Source organism: Rhinoderma darwinii, chromosome 2 (genome assembly GCF_050947455.1).
Source record: "Rhinoderma darwinii isolate aRhiDar2 chromosome 2, aRhiDar2.hap1, whole genome shotgun sequence".
NCBI classification, from domain to species: domain Eukaryota; kingdom Metazoa; phylum Chordata; class Amphibia; order Anura; family Rhinodermatidae; genus Rhinoderma; species Rhinoderma darwinii.
The window spans coordinates 177,118,077-177,137,288 of NC_134688.1; the positions used below are offsets into that span (position 1 = coordinate 177,118,077).

General features: G+C 42.0%; 1 protein-coding gene across 2 annotated transcripts in view; it reads right to left on the reverse strand.

The window, feature by feature from the left end:
• TUBGCP3 (tubulin gamma complex component 3) overlaps nucleotides 1-18,409 on the reverse strand; it is a 124,962-nt gene extending 106,553 nt beyond the window's left edge. The window contains exons 1-7 of one of the 2 annotated variants that reach the window (XM_075852520.1): nucleotides 18,142-18,409; nucleotides 12,833-12,940; nucleotides 10,790-10,857; nucleotides 8,449-8,526; nucleotides 7,789-8,006; nucleotides 6,047-6,219; nucleotides 3,011-3,129 (exon numbers count right to left, since the gene is read on the reverse strand). In XM_075852520.1, coding sequence (XP_075708635.1) covers nucleotides 3,011-3,129; nucleotides 6,047-6,219; nucleotides 7,789-8,006; nucleotides 8,449-8,526; nucleotides 10,790-10,857; nucleotides 12,833-12,940; nucleotides 18,142-18,217 — 840 coding nt within the window. In that variant the 5' untranslated portion in view covers nucleotides 18,218-18,409. The remainder of the gene's footprint in view (nucleotides 1-3,010; nucleotides 3,130-6,046; nucleotides 6,220-7,788; nucleotides 8,007-8,448; nucleotides 8,527-10,789; nucleotides 10,858-12,832; nucleotides 12,941-18,141) is intronic. The other variant, XM_075852519.1, reaches the window with a different exon arrangement.
• Between the last annotated feature and the right edge of the window lie 803 nt (nucleotides 18,410-19,212).

Sequence of the window (19,212 nt, forward strand, 5' to 3'; positions counted from 1 at the left end):
TGGATGTTTATCCCTCCATATGTCCCGCCAGCCCATTTCCGCAACCAGATGGCCAAAAGCTGTTACACCTCCCCCTGTCATGCCAAATTTATCCATATTGGTATTCAATACTGCGTTAAAATCCCCCATCACTAGTAACGGCACCTCCGGGTACCTAGCCAGTTCCTCCACCACTTTCTTGATACATCCGCTAGAAAACGGAGGGGGTACATACAACACCACCAACACACAATTCCAATGATACAAAGTACAGTGTACCCCCACATACCGCCCCTCCCCATCCTGGAAGGAGTCGTGACATACAAATGGCACTGCCCTATGTATGAGAAGACTCACCCCCCTTGAATATGTAGTATGGTAAGAATGAAAACTATGGCCTACCCAGGCCCTATGCATCATGGAAACTGAATCCCTAGTCATATGTGTCTCCTGTAGTCCTATCACCCTCGACTCCTGTTTTCTAATAAAATCAAATACCGCCTGTCGTTTTCTGGCTTCCCGCAGGCCCCGTACATTCCAGGACAAACAATTAAGTGATCCCATCATCCCTCAACATATCACAGCTCCTCCTATCCTGTTCTCTTAATTTTACATATCCGACCGGCTGGGTCTTTTTTCCCTCCCTCCCCTCCCCCCCCTGCACCCTCCCCTCCCCCCCCTGCAACCTCCCCCGTAAACCTACCCCTTTCCAAGGGTTGGGGCAACAGAACGTATCTGCCATTACCCATAACAAACATCGGCAGGTCAACTCCGCCCACCATACATTCAACAATGCCATAACTCGTTATGTGCTTTTCCCGCTTAACTGACCATCCCTCCTGCTGCCATTTTCTTACAAATAAACTACCATCCCTTCAGCATATCAATACCCCTCAATGTCCATAAACACATTCCTCCTCTTCTGGTCTTCCGCGGTCCCCGCAACCATGCCCTCCAACTCCAAGTCCAATCAAATGCCAAATCTTGCAATTTTTCCTACGACACCTGGTTCAGTCCTGCATCCCCAGCCTCCGTTTGCCAGCCGGTCTGTTCCGGATCAACGCCGTCCCTCTGCCGGTCTCAGCTGACTTTCATGGCTATCCAACCATCTAACCGCTTCTCTCGGTGTCTCAAAAAAGGAAGTTGTTCCCAGCGCCACCACTCTCAAACGGGCAGGATACATCATCGAATATTGCACTTGTAATGCCCTTAGTCGTCTTTTTATATCCATAAACTGTGATCTTTTCCGTTGTACTTCCAAAGAGAAGTCCGGGAAGAAGGACACTTTCACCCCATTAAAGGAGATGTCTTGACGTTCTCTAGCTTTCCTCAGGATCTTGTCTCTATCTTTATAATGTAGAATCTTTATCAGCACCGGTCTCGGCGGCCTTCCGGGAGGGCCAGGTCTGGTCGGCACCCTGTGCGCTCTCTCCACCGCAAATAAAGGGGTCAATTCCTCTCTACCAAATTTGTCTATCAGCCACTTTTCGAAGAAGTCATCCGGATTCGTTCCCTCCACTCTTTCCGGAACCCCCACAAGGCGCACATTATTTCGTCTCAGCCGATTTTCCATATCGTCTGTTTTAGCCATCAATGTCGCCACTGCCTGCGAATGTGCCTGTACATCCTGCTTTATGTGAGGAATCGCATCCTCCATGTCTGAGACTCTCCCTTCCACGGCAGTGGTGCGTTCCGCAACTTTCTGCAAATCATTCCTGAGCAGCAAAATGTCCTCCTTCAATCCACCCATCTGATTTGCTAAGGTATTAAGGACCATAGAATTCTGCTTCACCGCTGCCAAAATGTCCTTTAGGGAGGGTTCCTCCTTCCTTACTCCACTTTTCCCTCCAGCACCTGGCTGATCCTGCATGGCGCCACTCATCTCCTCCTCCTCCTCCTCCTCACTTCTCATGTCCCCCGCCAAAGGAGAATACCTGGATCCATATGATGAGCTTCCAGCTTCCTGATCTCCAGCCGACTTTCGCTGCTGTGCAGCCGCCCCCCCTGCTCTCGGCGTGCGGGCGAACCTCTCCAGCTTTTCCACAACTTCCTGCCGGAGGCCTCTATTGCGGCCTTCCTTCTCCTCGGCGCCATCTTGAGCGCGGGACCCGGGACTCGCTGGCGGCGACTTCTGCTTCTTAGAGCGCGTCATTATGACCGGGTATTCGTGCTCCTCCACCTCCAGGCTCTGGTAAGCCCCTAGGGAAGCTATTTTCCCCGAGTTTTACGGGATATATGTACTTTAACGGATGATTACAGCAGGAGCTCCGGTCACACACGTCCTCTCACATTCACCTCTAGGCCACGCCCCCAAAGTTACACATTTGGTATCGCCGCATCCGTAACGACCCCGACTATAAAGCTATTACATTATTTAACCCGCACGGTGAACGCAGTAAAAAAATAAAATAAAAAACAACGCAAAAATTACTGCGAATCCAGCCATAAAAAAAATTTGATAAAACGTGATCAAAAAGTCGGATCTACTCTAAAATGGTACCAATGAAAACTACAAGTCTTCCCGCAAAAAAAAAAGCCCTCATACAACTGCAATGGCGGAAAAATTAAAAAGTTACGGCTCTTCAAATATGGAGACACAAAAACATGAAATAATTAAAAAAAATAAAAAAAAATAAACATTTTTACTGTGTAAAAGTAGTAAAACAAAAAATCAATACAAATTTGGTATCGTTGCCATAGAAAAAACCCGCTGAATAAAGTTAGTGTTATTTATACCACACGGTAAATGGCGTAGATTTAGGACGCAAAAAAACAGTGGTAAAATTTCAGAGTTTTTTTCTAGTTAATCAATAAATTCTATGTACCTCAAAATGGTGCTATTAAAAAATACAACTTGTCCTTCAAAAAACAAGACCTTATACAGCTATGTTGACACAAAAATAAAAAAAAGTTATAGCTCTTGGAATGCGACGATGGAAAAACGTAAAAAATAGCTTGGTCATTAAGGTTTAAAATAGGCTGGTCATTAAGGGGTTAAACTATAGAACGCATACCATGCGGGCATATTTACCTTGCTGTCCACCTTGTAGCAGTTTTCTGAATTGCACATTTTGATACACTTCCCATCAATTCCTTGAAACACGTACAAAATGTCTCTTACTAGAGAGGTTTCTGTTATTTCCACAGACCCTGGAAAAGAAGAACTCATTTTCACTTCTCAATGTTGTCAATCATATTAAAGGGTTTGTCCTACAGTTAAATATTGCATTTCTCTGGTATATCACGCAAACCATACGTTTTCAATTGGAATTGTATTATTTTTGAATTTTTTAAAAGCCATCTGTACCTAAATATAATGGTTACGGCGCCCCCTGGTGTTCGCTTAATTTCCTTATAAAACATCCACCTAGTTCTAGTGGACACAAATGGCAGTTCCACCACCCAGATCCTTTTGTAAATTGGCCGCAGATTGATTCCTGCTATTTTTTTTGCCAGCCAATAAGAATGGGCACATTACTAACGGCTTCTTCTCACTGGCACTGAACACAGTAGAATATTTAGTATTTTTTCATGGATAACCCCTTTAAGGACAATTGCGAGAGATAAATGTGTTTCCACATAAAGCAACAAAGTTTTTTTAAACTACCTAAAAAAAATTATCCAAAAGCGAAAACGATGACGAAACTAAAGAAACTTACATGCAACCAGTAATGTTATAGTATAACGAAAAACAGACCAGATTACGCAGAATATTCAAATGACTACAAAGAAAATGGCCTCATTCTTATTATTTTTTTCTTTTAACAAACAGGAAGACAGTGGCTGCGTTCTGGCCTGCGGTTATCCTTTCTGTAGATCACAAGCGTGATATACCTGCCGTACAAGTACCTTTAAAGGCTATTAACCCCTTTGATGGCTTTTTTATGAAATGTATGCATTTTTGCATCTTTTGTAATCTACTTATATAAAAATTTTCGCGCTCCCTTTCACTTCTACAAATTCAGCAGCTTCTTTGAACAATGATACATTGAAGTCAGCCGAAAATGTCAGTGAGGTGGTCTGAAGGATGGGCTGACAGCGGCTCCTGTATGCTACCAAGCCTAATACTGATCAAATCAAAGCCGAGCCGTCAGACCAGCTCACTGATGGATTCGGGCAGACAACTGCAGAAGTGAAAGAATGAAAAACTATAAATAAATACATAACAAAAGGGATTTTTAGGTAATTTAACCCCTTAATGACCGGGCCTGAAAAGACCTTAAAGAGGCTCTGTCACCACATTATAAGTGCCCTATCTCCTACATAGTCTGATCGGCGCTATAATGTAGATAACAACAGTGGTTTTTATTTTGAAAAACTATCATTTTTGAGCAAGTTATGAGCAATTTTAGATTTAGTTTCTTAATGCCCAACTGGGCGTGTTTTTACTTTTGACCAAGTGGGTGTTGTGAAGAAGTGTATGAGGCTGACCAATCAGTGACCAATCAGTGACATACACTTCTCATTGTTCCAGCCCAGCATGATCCACAGCACAGTGAGATTGTGCAGTGAAAGAAGCTGGGCTGGAACAATGAGAAGTGTATGACACTGATTGGTCACTGATTGGTCAGCCTCATACACGTCTTCACAACACCCACTTGGTCAAAAGTAAAAACACGCCCAGTTGGGCATTAAGAAACTAAATCTAAAATTGCTCATAACTTGCTCAAAAATGATAGTTTTTCAAAATAAAAACCACTGTTGTTATCTACATTCCAGCGCCGATCAGATTATGTAGGAGATAGGGCACTTATAATCTGGTGACAGAGCCTCTTTAATGACCAGCTCAACTTTTCTGTTTTTGCCTCTCTGCGTTTCAGCAGCCATAACTTTTTTATTTTTTCATTGACGTGGCTGTATGAGGCCTTGTTTTATGCGAGAGAAATTGTATATTTTTTTTTCACACAGTTTGGGGGGTAAAAAAAAAATTTTTTACGGCGTGAATATAGGAAAAAGCGATTCTCTGAATAGTTTTTTTTGTTTCTTTTTTTATCCCGTTCACGTTTCACGCTAAATAACCCATTAGATTAATTCTTCAGGTTATTACGGTCGTGTAGATACCTAATAGGTTTTTTGTTTTTATTTAGTGCAGGGGCAATAAAATATATTTAATGCAAAATAAAGACTCTTTTTGGGACCTTTTTTATTAATTTATTTGTTTTGTTACTTTTTTTTTTTTTTTTAATCCCATCAAGGGATAACTTTATTTGTAACTTTATTTTTTACTTGTAATGTATTAGCATACTTCTGTACGCTAATACATTACACTGTGTCACTATGACAGGCTGCTGATCGGGCAGCACATAGTGTGCCCGAACAGAAGGCACACAGAACAGACAGCCCTGGGGTCCTTTGTAGGTCCCCAGGGCTGACTGCAGAGGGATTCCCCAGTGTTTGATCGCATCACTGGAATCCCGGTGATGCGATCAAAGAGGGGAATTCCCTTTGATCATGCCGCGGTCATGGACCACGGTAATCAAAGGGTTAAACAGCTGGGGTCCGAATGTTTGCCGACCCCAGCTGTGTTCAGGAGGCTGCTCTAAGATCAGGAGCTGTTAGTAACAGATCCTGCTTAGAGGATGAGTGCTCACACGAGCGCTCATCAGCCTGATCTACAGCGACGCCAAAAGACATCTTTGTAGACTAAGCACCCGCACCGCCTGACGTCAAAAGACAGTGGGCGGTCGGGAAGGTGTTAAAAAAAGGGGTTGTCTTCAAAAGACAACCATTTTAATAGCTTGAAAAAGGGTCTCTAAGAGCCGAAATGTTGCTGCTGTCTGTACTATGGGACAATAAAAAGATTTGCTTTTTTGAAATGCTGATGTCATTGCTTCTTCCTGTGAATCCTTACGTGGGCTGGAGCTGGCCCATAGAGACTGTCTGTTGCATTATTCCATCCACATTTAAAGTAATGGTGGTGCTGTTCCCATTCCTATTTCTACCACTTTTATAAGCACTGACAATAAGAAAAGTCCTGCGCTGAAAACAGTTCCAACGGTTTATTGGATCCCCCCCAACAGAATACGATTCTTCTCCACTTAAATGTAGAGATTTTTTTTCTAGTTACCACTTGTGTCCCCCTCTCTTCTTGTTCTTGGTGCACCACGGGCAACTGTATTAGGAAGGGCTTTGGAGGTAGCGTTCTGCAATGTCGGCTGCTGACCAGTTGCTAAAGTCCACGCAAGACGTGTGCCCAACTGCTGGCGGAGAGCTTCTCCCATTGGAGTTTGATAAGGCTGTCTGGAAAAAATAAAATAAAAATAGTGTCATACTGTCAATAACATTCCAAGACCAGTACAGATTACGAGAAGGCTGAATAATATAAATACAACGGTTTATATAGTCTGGATCCTAAACTAGACAAAAGTGTATTAGCAGCTTCAGTTGGCTGGGAACACGGGGCAGCCGCTCACAGACAAGGAATGGAACCCCGTTTTATAATGAGCACGTGACCCAACTAGATGTTTTACACAGGGCGGATTTCACAACATCACAGCTGAGAAAGTTTTATTCTAGCAATTCAGACCTTTGCCCCAACCGCCAAGAAACATCTAAGAACTCTACGTCATGGGCTTTAAACGATGTATACGTTAAACAGATGCCATTAGAGCCTATGGGTGACTAATGCCTAACAGCGGCATCCGTCATTTATAGACTATAATAGTACCCGTTTAACGGATATGGAATGAAAAGAGGTAAAGAGTTCTTGACGTATCCATTAAACTGATACCATTATAGTTTACAGGTGACGGATTGCACGGTTAGGCCTCTGCTACAGCCTACGTTAAGAGTGCGTCGGGAACTTTTTCTGGTATATACATCAAACGCAGGGCATGTGGTCAGCACAGAGCTCGGTTCTCTCAATCGCAGGATGGGGGAGTCTTGAGGAAGGGTGGGGAACTCGGTGTGCTGGAGAAAGTCCCGAGTCTAACCTACTGCATGTATAAAGTTAGACTTTGCACTGGTTCATTCTACAGATCTTGCAGGTACAGATAGGCATGGTTTAGATGTGGCACTTAATTATGCCATACTGTGTATCTAAAGTATTCTGTGTTATAGTTCAATTAAATATTATTCATTAAAAATAAAAATATCAGTGAATGGAAACATTAAAGCACTCCAGCAATTTTTTTTTGCCTATATAGTGCAACATTGGCTGCTATCAAAGATAAATGTAGAGGCTCCTGTGTGTGCCTTGTGAATACCGGTTATAGTTGATGTGCCATTTATGGGTTGTCTGCCATCTTGGTACTTTCCTCACCTCTCATATTGTTCCCCTAACGCAGACTACATTTCCCATCACACTGCACGTGCTCTGCTTTCAGTCCTATCTAAGTGCAGCAAGTGATAGATCAGGCACATGAACGTCTGTCCTCACACTGCAGCGTTGAGCTCAGCTTATCCTATGAAACTTCAGCCTGTCTCCTGCAAGTGATAGATGTCAGTCCTTACAAGCAGGAGACAGTGAGTAACATAGAAATACACTGAACTGTCTGCACACAGAGTTCAGTGTCCTTCACATGACCATGGACAGAATTTTATCCACTGGAAGGAAGCAATGAATGTTCCTACTGAATGACAACAAGCAGAGATCTTAAAAACTGTGAGGAATTAATACATAAAGTAAATTGGAAAATTGCAGAACTTAAATTATACTAAAAAAATTACTTCAATTTGCAGAAACCAGACAACCCCTTTAAATATTTTGGATTACCTGTGCTTCAGATACCCACATTACTAAAAAAAAAAAACTATTTCTGTTTGCGTGTATTTATTCATTACATTACGCTTTTGTAATTGAGAGCTTACCCTGGAACAAATGACTGTGGTGTAGGCGTTGGCCCATTTAAAGAATACATCCCAATACTGCCAATTCCACTGCTTCCCATGTTGGCTGCATTTTGTGCAGATGGCAAACTTCGATCCTGGTAGTTCAACTGTAGGGTCTGTGGCCTGGCATAGTAATACGGTGTAGAGTGTGCATCACGTGGCAAAGCCTGGGCAAACAAAGATGGATAGCTGGAAACCTAAAATGTTAAATAAAATAAAATAAAAAATTTGCATACAGTGTATTCATGATAATAAGTCAAAGACAAATTTCACCAATTTTAGGACTAAGCAGTACCAGGCCACTGGCCTGCTATTGGCTGAATGTCTTTAGGTCCATGACAGGTATAAACAGACTATGAGATGCAAGGCTGGGTTCACAAGTCATGCAGCGGTACAATGGGTAGTTACCCCTCTACCGCTTCAAGACAACAAAATAACACCTAAAAGACAAAAACAACTTATGGTTTTGCTGAACAACTTGAGGAAAGCAAATACTATTTTACCCCTACAAGGTTTTGAAAGTACAACAGCCTGCCCCAGAACGACCATCACCGCATGTTGCTTGAATCTATGGCAGTGGAAATCCGCAACTAAATCAGTACATCTAAACATACCCTTAGGATTCTTACCACTGCGTACCTTACTTGGCGGTCTGCGTGGATCTTCACTTAGGCTAAGCAAAAGGTAGAGAATAGACCATCTGTTCTTTAAAACACCCTGTAAGAAAAACAGTGTTTGTCATAGGCAACTCCACAAAAGTCAGAGACAACTTGGCTTATTTCTTGCAAAAGCTAAAAACAAAACAAAAAACAACACAACTAAAGTTGGCCACATATTTCTGAGGGATCTGCTGGCAAAACACCAGGAATCCGGTGTGGTCTTCAACAAGGCTGATCCTGTTGTTCCCTACGGATGTAAACATTGTAAGGGAGTGAGGAATAGACTGTCAACTGACCCCACGGTCTGAGCCAACCTCTGCCCTGATATACAAACCCCAATGCCAACGTCACCGTTCAGTGCACTTAAGTCTTCTCGGTGACATCACGGCTGTCAGTGCAGCAGCAACAGGTTTACAAATGGGTAAATGACAGAATACAACATTTAAAAGATCCATTTGAGGGATGAAGGGGTCTCTGTGCTCTCATTTTATTTGTTAGTCAATAAAGCTATCACTACTATTTGCTTTTGTCTAGAGAATGGTCTAGTGGTCTGATATCGCACTGCCATTCTACAAATTCAAGCCTGTTCTAGGAGGAATAAACATAGAATTATAGCTTTCAGATCAAATGGAACAGAAGGACTGCCTATGTTTTCACTTTCCACTGACTGACTGCTATGGACCGCGCTACCAAAAGATCAAATGAAACATGTTCTTATGATGTAAAAAAAAAAAAAACTTACTGTATGCAAACCATTACTAAAGAACGTGGCAACCTAGAAAGTTCTGCTTTTAGAACATAAGACATTTCCCTCAATTCCTATTTTGCATGACAAACCATATTCCCTATCAACATGATGAACTAATTGTTTCTTCTGTCCCCATCTAAAAATCAATAGAGTATTTAACTTTCAACCAAAAACACAAGCGTATATGTGAAAAAAGCTCAATAAATCTGTGGTACAATAAACTAAAATGATCCTAAAAATACATCTTCGCTACGGAGTGTAGACCATGTTGTTAAAAATCAAATACAAAAAAATCTATTCCTTGCAAGAAGTTTCCTTTGATCAAGAATGCTAAAAGGTTTAATGGTTCAAAAACAACAAAAACCCCAGTGCTTTTATAATGGCAGCCCTGCCCTTCCTATGTCTGCATAAAACATTGCCTATTAAACATGCACAGCAGAAAGATGCCAGCTAAAAAAACATCAAAATAGTGGCATCAATCTGTGCATTAAAGCCCAACACCCAATCAATGGATAATATAACCCATCACTGGGAGCACAACATGCAGCGAAGCACACGGACCATTTCATATTAAAAAAAAAAACAAGTACATATGCTCTAGCCACCCGCATATCCTACAAGGAATACACAGTTCCTGCATCCATGTATGACTTCTAACCCATGAATTGCATCTACTGTAATAGGAAAAGGGCCATGAAGGTTGAAAGCAATGCTAGGAGAGGGGTGTTAAGAAAATCAACATATTCCCATCTACTGGACAAAGCTCCACATACAAAGCCTATTTTATTTGAAAAGTGTCTCCCTCTCTTACCTATAGACACAGCATCTGTACATGGATAACAAAGGTGCAAAAGTGCCCTACGCGCAGAGACGTAATAAATGACATCGCAAGTTCCCAAATGTAAAAGCAGCGCTAAGAATTCTGGAACACAGCGGTCAATATGAGGTGTGTGTTTAGGGGTTTTCAGTGAAAGGGAACTGATTATTTCAGTTCCCTGTCAGAGTACAGGATCAGTCTACAGTAGGACAGCCCAATCTGGTCGATGACACTGCACTTGCAGATTATCAAGACCAGCACGTACATTAATCTGTAACAGAGACATTGCCAATGGCCTGTTAATTTTCATGGTGGGGCGGGGAAGGGTTAACACGACAGTAGCAAGATCAGAAATGATAAGAACAGGTGAGAATTTGTGGGTTTCCTTTTGAGAACAAGAGGCAAAGTTCTATATCAATTAGGTTTTTATACAAAAATCAAGCCGACTAATAAGCATAGAAAACTACAGACGCCGTCTTAATATTACTGGTTCTTAGGGCATGGCCACACGCTTAACAAAATAAGGCTGAAAATATGGAGCGGTTTTCAAGGGAAGAGTTCCTGATTTTCAGCTGTTTTTTAATCAAATCAGCGTTTTGAATCAGCGGCTGAACATAGCCCGTGTGAACATACCCTCACTGTGTGGCCACTTAAAAAAAAAAATAATAATAATAATTCTAATTGATTCCCGTGGTATAACTGGTTCCAAAACTTTGGTCCACCCCTGCAATATTCTCATAAAATGAAAGCACATACCTGAGACTGGAGCTTCCGATGAAGCTCTGAAAACAGAGCGCCGTCCGCTTCTCTTCTCTGCCTCACAACTACAAGAGAACAAAACATCAAAGATCTAAGGCAAGAAATGAATACAAAGAACAAATCTAATAACTTGGGCCTTACATATTCGTTTCTTATAAAAAAAAAAAATTGGACTATTATAGAAAGCGCAGCCAGCTGTCCAATAGACATCTAGTTACTATCCGGCAATGTACAGAGCGACATGTTCCACATGAAAACCCCCGGTAACTGCTTAGAACTTCATCTGGTCAATTATTGTACTTTCTTATGATCTTCTGACATACAACTAGGGGAAATGTCCCGAGACAAATATTATGTATTAATATCTTAGTCCATATTGTGATCGGTCATTGACAAACAAGCAGATCCTGTATTATAGTCATTATTAGAGGGATAACATTGTTCTACACATCATTGCCCAGCTTCAACAATACAGAACTTCTCTGGCTAAATGGTATTTATGAAAGAATTCCCAAATATGGAAAACTTCTCTTAACCCTTTCACTGCCAAGGACACATGGAATCGTTTTGTGTCCCAGTAAAGGAGTGGGTGAGGGGGGAGCTGCAAGTGACATTAGGAAGATCAATCAGAGCTTATTACTGCCATCGTCCACTGCACAGCCTTCCAGTGACCACAGGGGGGGATGCAGGAACTTTTCTTCATGTTATCACTTACCATTCAAAAAGCATGTGTGCTCCTTGACTCACATTTTGTGGGGGTTCCCTCTACTAAGGGGCGCAATTACATCAGGCTACAGTGTGGTGTCATCAGACCTATTTATCTTTATGGGTAAGCTTGCATACATCCTTTCCATTTGAAGCAGTTTTGCTTCAATATCACTCCAATTGTTGGGACTCGTTCCCCTGTATACCTACTTTGTACTTGAACTTTTCTGATCTGTCTTTTCCTATGACGCATCCTATGCAAACCTCTTTCACCTGGGCATTAAGAGTACTAGTTTTATACTGACCTTCTGTCTCTCTTACCTATATATATTATTTTCATTAAATTGGATGCACGGCTGCGGATAGGATACAATATAGATAGCAATTTTTGACTGCTTACTTTCGGTATATACACTTACTGACAACTTTCCTATGCAAGTTATCTGATATTTTACGGACCTCAAATACATCACACTGTTTTTCTAGATCCTTTTTTAATTTTTATCTAATGTTATCATGTTTTGTATGTTTTAATATAATAAAAATTGTTTCTAACTATTTTCAAATAATTGTGGTGTCATGGCTTCCTTTTCTCCAATTTTTCATGATTTAATGAAGCTTTGCTACGATATAACCTTAATTGGAGGTGCATTGACACTTGTCGGTGGCACCTAACCTGTGACTTGACCTGTGGGAGTGAGAATATGAAGCGTTATATGTCTACCCTCTACGCCCACTCAGACCATTTGTCAACGGTGACTCGGATGTTTCCCGCCATCTGGATCGCAGAGATTTTCATTCTCTTTAGTTCCGGTGAGTATGTGAAGCCATGTGCCTAAGTGTCAGGCATGAGCTCTTCACATCCTGAATTTGCATGAAGCGGCCCGAGGATGGCAAAGCACTGAACGGCATTTTCACAATGTGCCCGGTGTTCCCTTTCAGAAAATATGTAAGTATATATAATAGGGATTTTTTATTTTTATTTTAGAATTCAGGCTTTGGGTTTGTCAAAAATGTAAAAATTCTTCCGGCAGCGAAAGGGGTAAAGTAAAACTCACTTTACTAGCATAGCAGAATGATCTGACAAATATATAGAACTTAAAATGTTCCCTAAATAAAGCCAGCGATTTCTCTAACCCCAAAAGTTCTGCTGTTATTGGAGGGCTTAGCGTCTACAGAGGAAACGTAGCATTATATGAAACCCATGCAAATGTGATACATGAGAACGTCCAGTCTTCCAGAACGGGAACCGTTACTTGTGTGTATCAAACCCTCTATGATATCCGCACACACATTAGTGTGGACACGAGTGCTCAGAACATAATTTACACTTACATTCTTTCTTAATCTTTTCAGCAACTAAAAATTCATCTCGTTCAACAGTTGGAGCAAAATTGCTGCCGATTACACGGACTGCGTACTGGAACTGCTGCGCCACATCCGCTGTGGAGAAAAAAAAAGCAGAAACAATATTAATTAAGGAAAGACTAAACATTAGATTTTCATGCACACGGTTTCTTAGATTCTCTTTACAACTGAAACATAAGAGGATATTATACAGCACTGTGCAGGACCAGACGACTTATGTGCAGTCCGTTATCTACTTGTACGGAACTCGCCCGGCAATAGTGACCAGGTAAGAATTTCATTGGTGTAAACGTTATCACCTTTACCACCGATTCCCAACCAGGTTTTTACGGAACCCAAGCAGGGGAGCAGATGGAAATCTCACCAGCTTCTTTACAACGCGATAAACTTTCAATAAGTGAATTAGAAAAATTCACATTTGTAGAAAGAGGCTAGTTGTGTGGGCCAGCGAATTATGTAGAGCGCCGTGTCCGTAGCCACGTCAAGCAGTTGCTGGAGGAGTAGAGCAGGAATTCCTTAACCCCTTCAGGACACAGCCTGTTTCGGCCTTGTGGCATTATTTTTTTAAAAACTGACGTGTCACTTTATGTTGTAATAATTTTGGAATGCTTTTAACCAACCAAGCGATTCTGAGACAGTTTTCTCGTAACACATTGGACTTTATGGTAGTGAAAAAATTTGGTTGATAAACTGAGTATTTGCCTGTAAAAGAGGTAGGCCTCATGCTCACGAACGTGTTTTACGTCCACAATGCGGCCACAAATCTGCGGGTGAATTGCGGACCCATTTATTGCTATGGCACCATGCACACGACCGTGGTTTTCAAGGTTCCTTCCAGAACCGCAAATATGTGCCGCAGAAACTTAGGACATGTCTTATTATAGTCCGCAAATTCGCTACGGACTTGCCCATAGAAGTCAATGGGCCCGTGGAAACTGCGGATACACTTCCGTGTGACATCTGTAATTTTGTGGAAGTGTTGCTAAGCGACGATAGGAAGGTTTCCTTGCACTTTCCTATATGAGCCGCATTTTTCGGATGACACACTCATGAACTACGGATGACATTTCATCCGCATAATACGGACCACGGTCCAGGAATTTGCAGACAAGTAAAACACTAGGGTCGTGTGCATGTGGCCTTAGTAACACCACACAAAATAGTTCACACAACCATGTTCGGTCCGTAATATACGGTCCGCATGTCGGTTGCATTTCCTGGACCGAACACAGTGCAGGGAGCCTAGAATCATAGTTATGTACGACGCTAGGTGTCCCTGCCTCCCCGCGGGACTACTGTCCCGTACTGAAAACATGATTACAGTATGGGACAGTTTTCCCGAACGGAGGCATTAACTCCTGGCATCGTATATAACTATAATGCTAGTAGCGTTTCTCCCTGCAGTGTGTTCGGCCCGGGAAATACTGCTGACATGCGGACCGTACACGGTCATGTATATTAAACTTTACTGGTTAACATTTCCCACATATCTACTTTATGTTTGCATCGTTTTTTGAACGTACTTTTAATTTTTCTAGGACGTTACAAGACGGACCGGAGGCTGGTCCTCATAGGCTCCCATACATGGCGGACCCGGAAGCCATTGTATAGCCTCTGGTTGCCATACCAACCATCGGCAATCCCCGCGATTGCATTGGGGAAGCTGCAGATCTGCTGCAAACCTCTTAAATGCAGCGATCGCAATCGATCGCCGCATTTAAGGGGTTAATTGCTGAAATCAGCGGCGATGGACCGCTGGCCAGCCAGAGTGGAGTGTCAGCTGTCGGAGACAGTTGACCTCACGGTTCACACTGTCACTGACAGTGGGGAACCGCTCAGTAACTGTACGTCCTGGTGCGCCTAGGGGTTAAAGGGTTTCAAGAACTTAAAAAAAAATAAAAAATAAAAATTTGCAAAGAGCAGAAAAGTGGATAAAAATAAATAAATAAGAAAAAACCTAATCAGTTCAATCCCCACCAAGCTGCTCCCAGTTAGCTTTCATGCAGTGATGAACATGACAAGACCGCGGAGGCCAGTGATTGGCTGCAGCAGTCAGTAGCAAGTCCAGGAAAGTACGCTGGGCTGGGTTGGTGGGGGATTACACAGGTGAGGTTTTCTTTTTTTTCATCTTCAAGCATTTGGCGATTGCTCCTAAAGGATGGACCAGACTTGTGCAGGTCCACAATTCTCTTTCTGATGTCTTGCCTGATTTCTTTGGATTTTCTCATGACGGCAAGTAGGTTTTGAAGGTAGGCCTCAAATTACTGGCACAGGTACACCTCCGATTAGCCTATCAGAAGCTTCTAAAGCCATGTCCATCGTTTTCTGGAATTTTCCACATTTCTTGGTGTATGTAAACGTGTGAGCCATTGGGAATGTGATAAATCATGGTCTCTAGTATTATTCTAACATTTCACAATCTTACAATATATTAGTGATCCTAACTGACCTAAGAGAGGGAATGTGTACCAGGGTTAAATGTTCGGATTTGACTTCGGCTTCATTCACATCTGCTCCAGGGTCCCGTTTTGACGGAGGTGTCCGTCAGAACGGGACCCTGACTGACACAAACAATATTTTTTCGTTTCCATCTACATTGATTTCAATGGTGACGGATCCGGTGCCAATGGTTTCCGTTTGTCTCCGTTGTGCAAGGGTTCCGTTGTTTTGACTGAATACCGCAGTCGACTACGCTGTTCATTCCGTCAAAACGACGGAACCCTTGCACAACGCAAACGGAAACCATTGGCACCGGATCCGTCACCATTGAAATCAAGTTGTGTCAGTCAGGGTCCCGTTCCGCCGGAAAGCTCAGACGGAACGGGACCCTGGCGCAGATGTGAAAGTAGCCTAAGGTGTATGTGAACTTATGACTTCAATAGAATATATGGGATCAAAAATATGAAGAATGGATCTAAACGACAACTTCTTTGTTAGAGATATCGGTTCTTTATTTTTTCTATACTTTTCCAGAATTATAGCTTCCAAGTCTTAATTCTTCAATATCGGTTTTACTCTGGATTATGAGTCTATTCAAAATGTTATATCCAGCGAGATTATAAAAGCGCACACAGAAAGGTTTATTGTTACAATGTGTCTATACACCATGTGCAAACAGCGGTGACATCGGATACACACTGATGCATTATTTATCGGTGAGGATAGACAGGACGTTCTGAAGAAACATCAGCGTTATGGCTTCCAGGAGTCCGATAATACAAGAACACACAAAAAAAAGGTGCACTCATAACATCACAGCCCCACCTCTGAACAGCATGAACTATAGGTCACAGTTTTTCCCCAGTTTTTAACCACCGCATTTAAAAACGGATTGTAATTTCAATATGCGGTTCCATGACACATATCCCATAGGAGCTGTTGTCAGTGGAGAGTCACTAAGAAAGTACAACAAGAACTCCTATGACCTCAGCCATGTATTATTTGACCACCCAAACAAACGTAAAACATGGTAGCGGAGTCCTCCAGGACTTTCTTTGTCATGGTCTTCATCAAGACGCCACTTCATGGATGTCCATAAACCTTAATAAAACGTGTGGCTTAGGGCCTGTTCACATCACCGTTCATTTCCGTTCCGGGGTTCCGTCTGAGGTTTCCGTCGGGTGAACTCCGCAACGGAAAGTGAAAGCGAAATCACAGCTTCCGTTTCAGTCACCATTGATCTCAATGGTGACGGAAACATCGCTAATGGTTTCCATTCGTCACCATTCCGGCAGTTTCCGGTTTTACAATGGAATCAATAGCGGTGAAACCTCCGACGGAACCCCGGAACGGAAAGCGAACGGTGATGTGAACAGGCCCTTAGAAGAGCAAGGACCGTATATTGGACTGCGCTCCCAATGAATTCATAGAACAATTTAGATCAAATACTAACATCTCTGTACAAGTGACGCATGAACCAACAGGCGCCTTGTTTGAAAACATTTTAGATATATAAGAATTGTTTTGAGCGGATACATTTCTGATTTGCCTGAGGAAGGGGCGTACAGAATATACGAAGCGCGTCACTTGTACAGAGATTTTTATTTAAAACAATAAATAGTCACTTATAGCAATAAGAAGTCTTGGATCCAAAATGTTCTATACGTAAACAATCGTGCGTGCGATCCAGGATACGTTCCATCTTCTTCTAGCCACACAATGAGGACTACTCAATTCCAGGCCTCTTTAGGATAAACCAGAGACATCTGGATCCTGCAGATCCAATTCCTATTAGATTGAATAGCAGTTGTACCTCTTGCAAAACAAAAAAAGGGTGAGCATAAAAGCTGTTGTCCTCTGGCATCAGCCCAAATCACTCATGCTTATATACTGCCTTCTGAAGTGCCTCTACTTGCTCTTCTTTTTCTTTACGTTTCCCCTTTTATATGCCCTAATAAGCACGGGTGGTTTTAAATGACAGAGTTTAATTTTTTTCCGCCTATTTCTGCAGGTAGAATCTGTGCTACAGCAGATAAGTCTATATGGCTCCGACATGGGCTTTCACCCAGCTTTCCCAGACCTCTGAACAGCGCATCTTAGCAATACATCCCATTGTGCTGCAGAAGTAAAAATATTTGATATACTAAGGAAAGCCGGAGGACAATCCATCTAAAAGCAGTAATGACCATCACATTCATAGTCACCCAGAATTCATGTACTGATGAGGGTACGCCTGGAATGCCCGTGTCTGGAAATACCCAACATCTTCTACTAATGTAAAGGATGAAAATATTGTCTGCCCGGTCATCAGACGGGCAGCAGCTTGAAAAAGGAGTTCTTCCAATAACATGTACATTACAACATTACTAACAACACATATCCCCAATATATAGTATTAGCATAGGTTCACCAGAGGTTGGTGGGCGCACCGTGTAGACCTATTCAGTGGGAACCCACTGAATGCAAAGTGGGTACTCATAAAAGCAGAAAAGTTTGTGTTGCTATAGCAACCAGCTTCAAACTGTCATGACATGGCTGTATAGAGAATACTCTGCATTGTATGTATACAGATATCTATGTATGTTACCCAACAGTACTGACATACTCCATGGACAGAGACATCAGTATTTTAAGGAACATTCTCTAATGGTAATGAATGCCGGCGGAACCGCATGAAGGGACTGTATCTACACTGCAGACATGGAGGCAGCACATACTGGGCACAGGATATTATTTCATTCTGCTGCTATTATACTGTCCCCTGCTTACTGACTGTTCCCAGTGGCACATGACAGCTCGCAGGGAGTATAGAATGAATACGGTGCGGCCCGCATTACCTTCCCCCTTGCCAAGTATCCGGCAGCACAGGTTCTGTAGCAGAACGTTCGGTGACTTCTGGTCTGGAGTCGCCATGCTGAGGCCTTCCGGTTACCGTATTCCTTCCTGGGGATGGTACTCTGAGGGAGTTCGCCCGTTAACGGTCAACGCAGCGGCGCCATTTTAACAGAACCCGCCGAAAGCTGCTGTCAGCTCCCACAATGCTCCTCTCTGTGTTTGTGGTGACAGCAGCGGCGGGGGCAAGGGGGGTGCAACGGTAATGTGTTCCCCCTGTGTCCTCGCCGCTTTAGTTCCGCTCTTCTTTTTCGTACATACAGTCAGTTTATCAGATTATGGCGGCATTGTAAATAGGAGATTTCTAGTGAGACTACCATGACAGCTCAATATTGGACTTCTGGAAATATCTGAAGTACCGAGTCACCTCTGGATAATAGTCACCAGAATAAATATTCCTTATTTACATTGAATGGTGAGCCATAGGTATCAATAGTGTCTAACAAGAGAGCTGGGCACATTAGGGCCTGTTCACATCAGAAAAGGTTCCGTTTTTTCGACAGAATCAATAGCGCAGTCAATGGGAGGGTTAAAAACAAAAAAAAACACCAATTTTGCCATTGTTCTTTGAGATCTATTTTTACGGCATTCACTATACAGAATAAATAACATAACTTTATTCTCTGGGTGGATACAATTACGGCGATACCAAATTATATATTTTTTTTTTATGTTTCTCTACTTTTGCACAATAAAAACACTTTTTTTTTAAAAAAACTAATTTTTGTCTCATTGCATTCCAAGACCCACAATATATATATTTTTTTTCTATAAAGTTATAGATCTTTTTTTTTTTTTTTATAGTCCCAATATGGAAATGGAACATTGATAGCATCAATACCACACTTTTATGCCTGTCGGTGTTATATTAGGATCACACTTGTAAAAGTAATTTGTACAGTAAATTCTGCACAACTAATAATAATAATTGTCTAATAAAATTGACTATACTTCGCTTATACTTTGTAGAATAATCAATTATGGAATAACACCTATCCATTTGTCCTGGTTATATT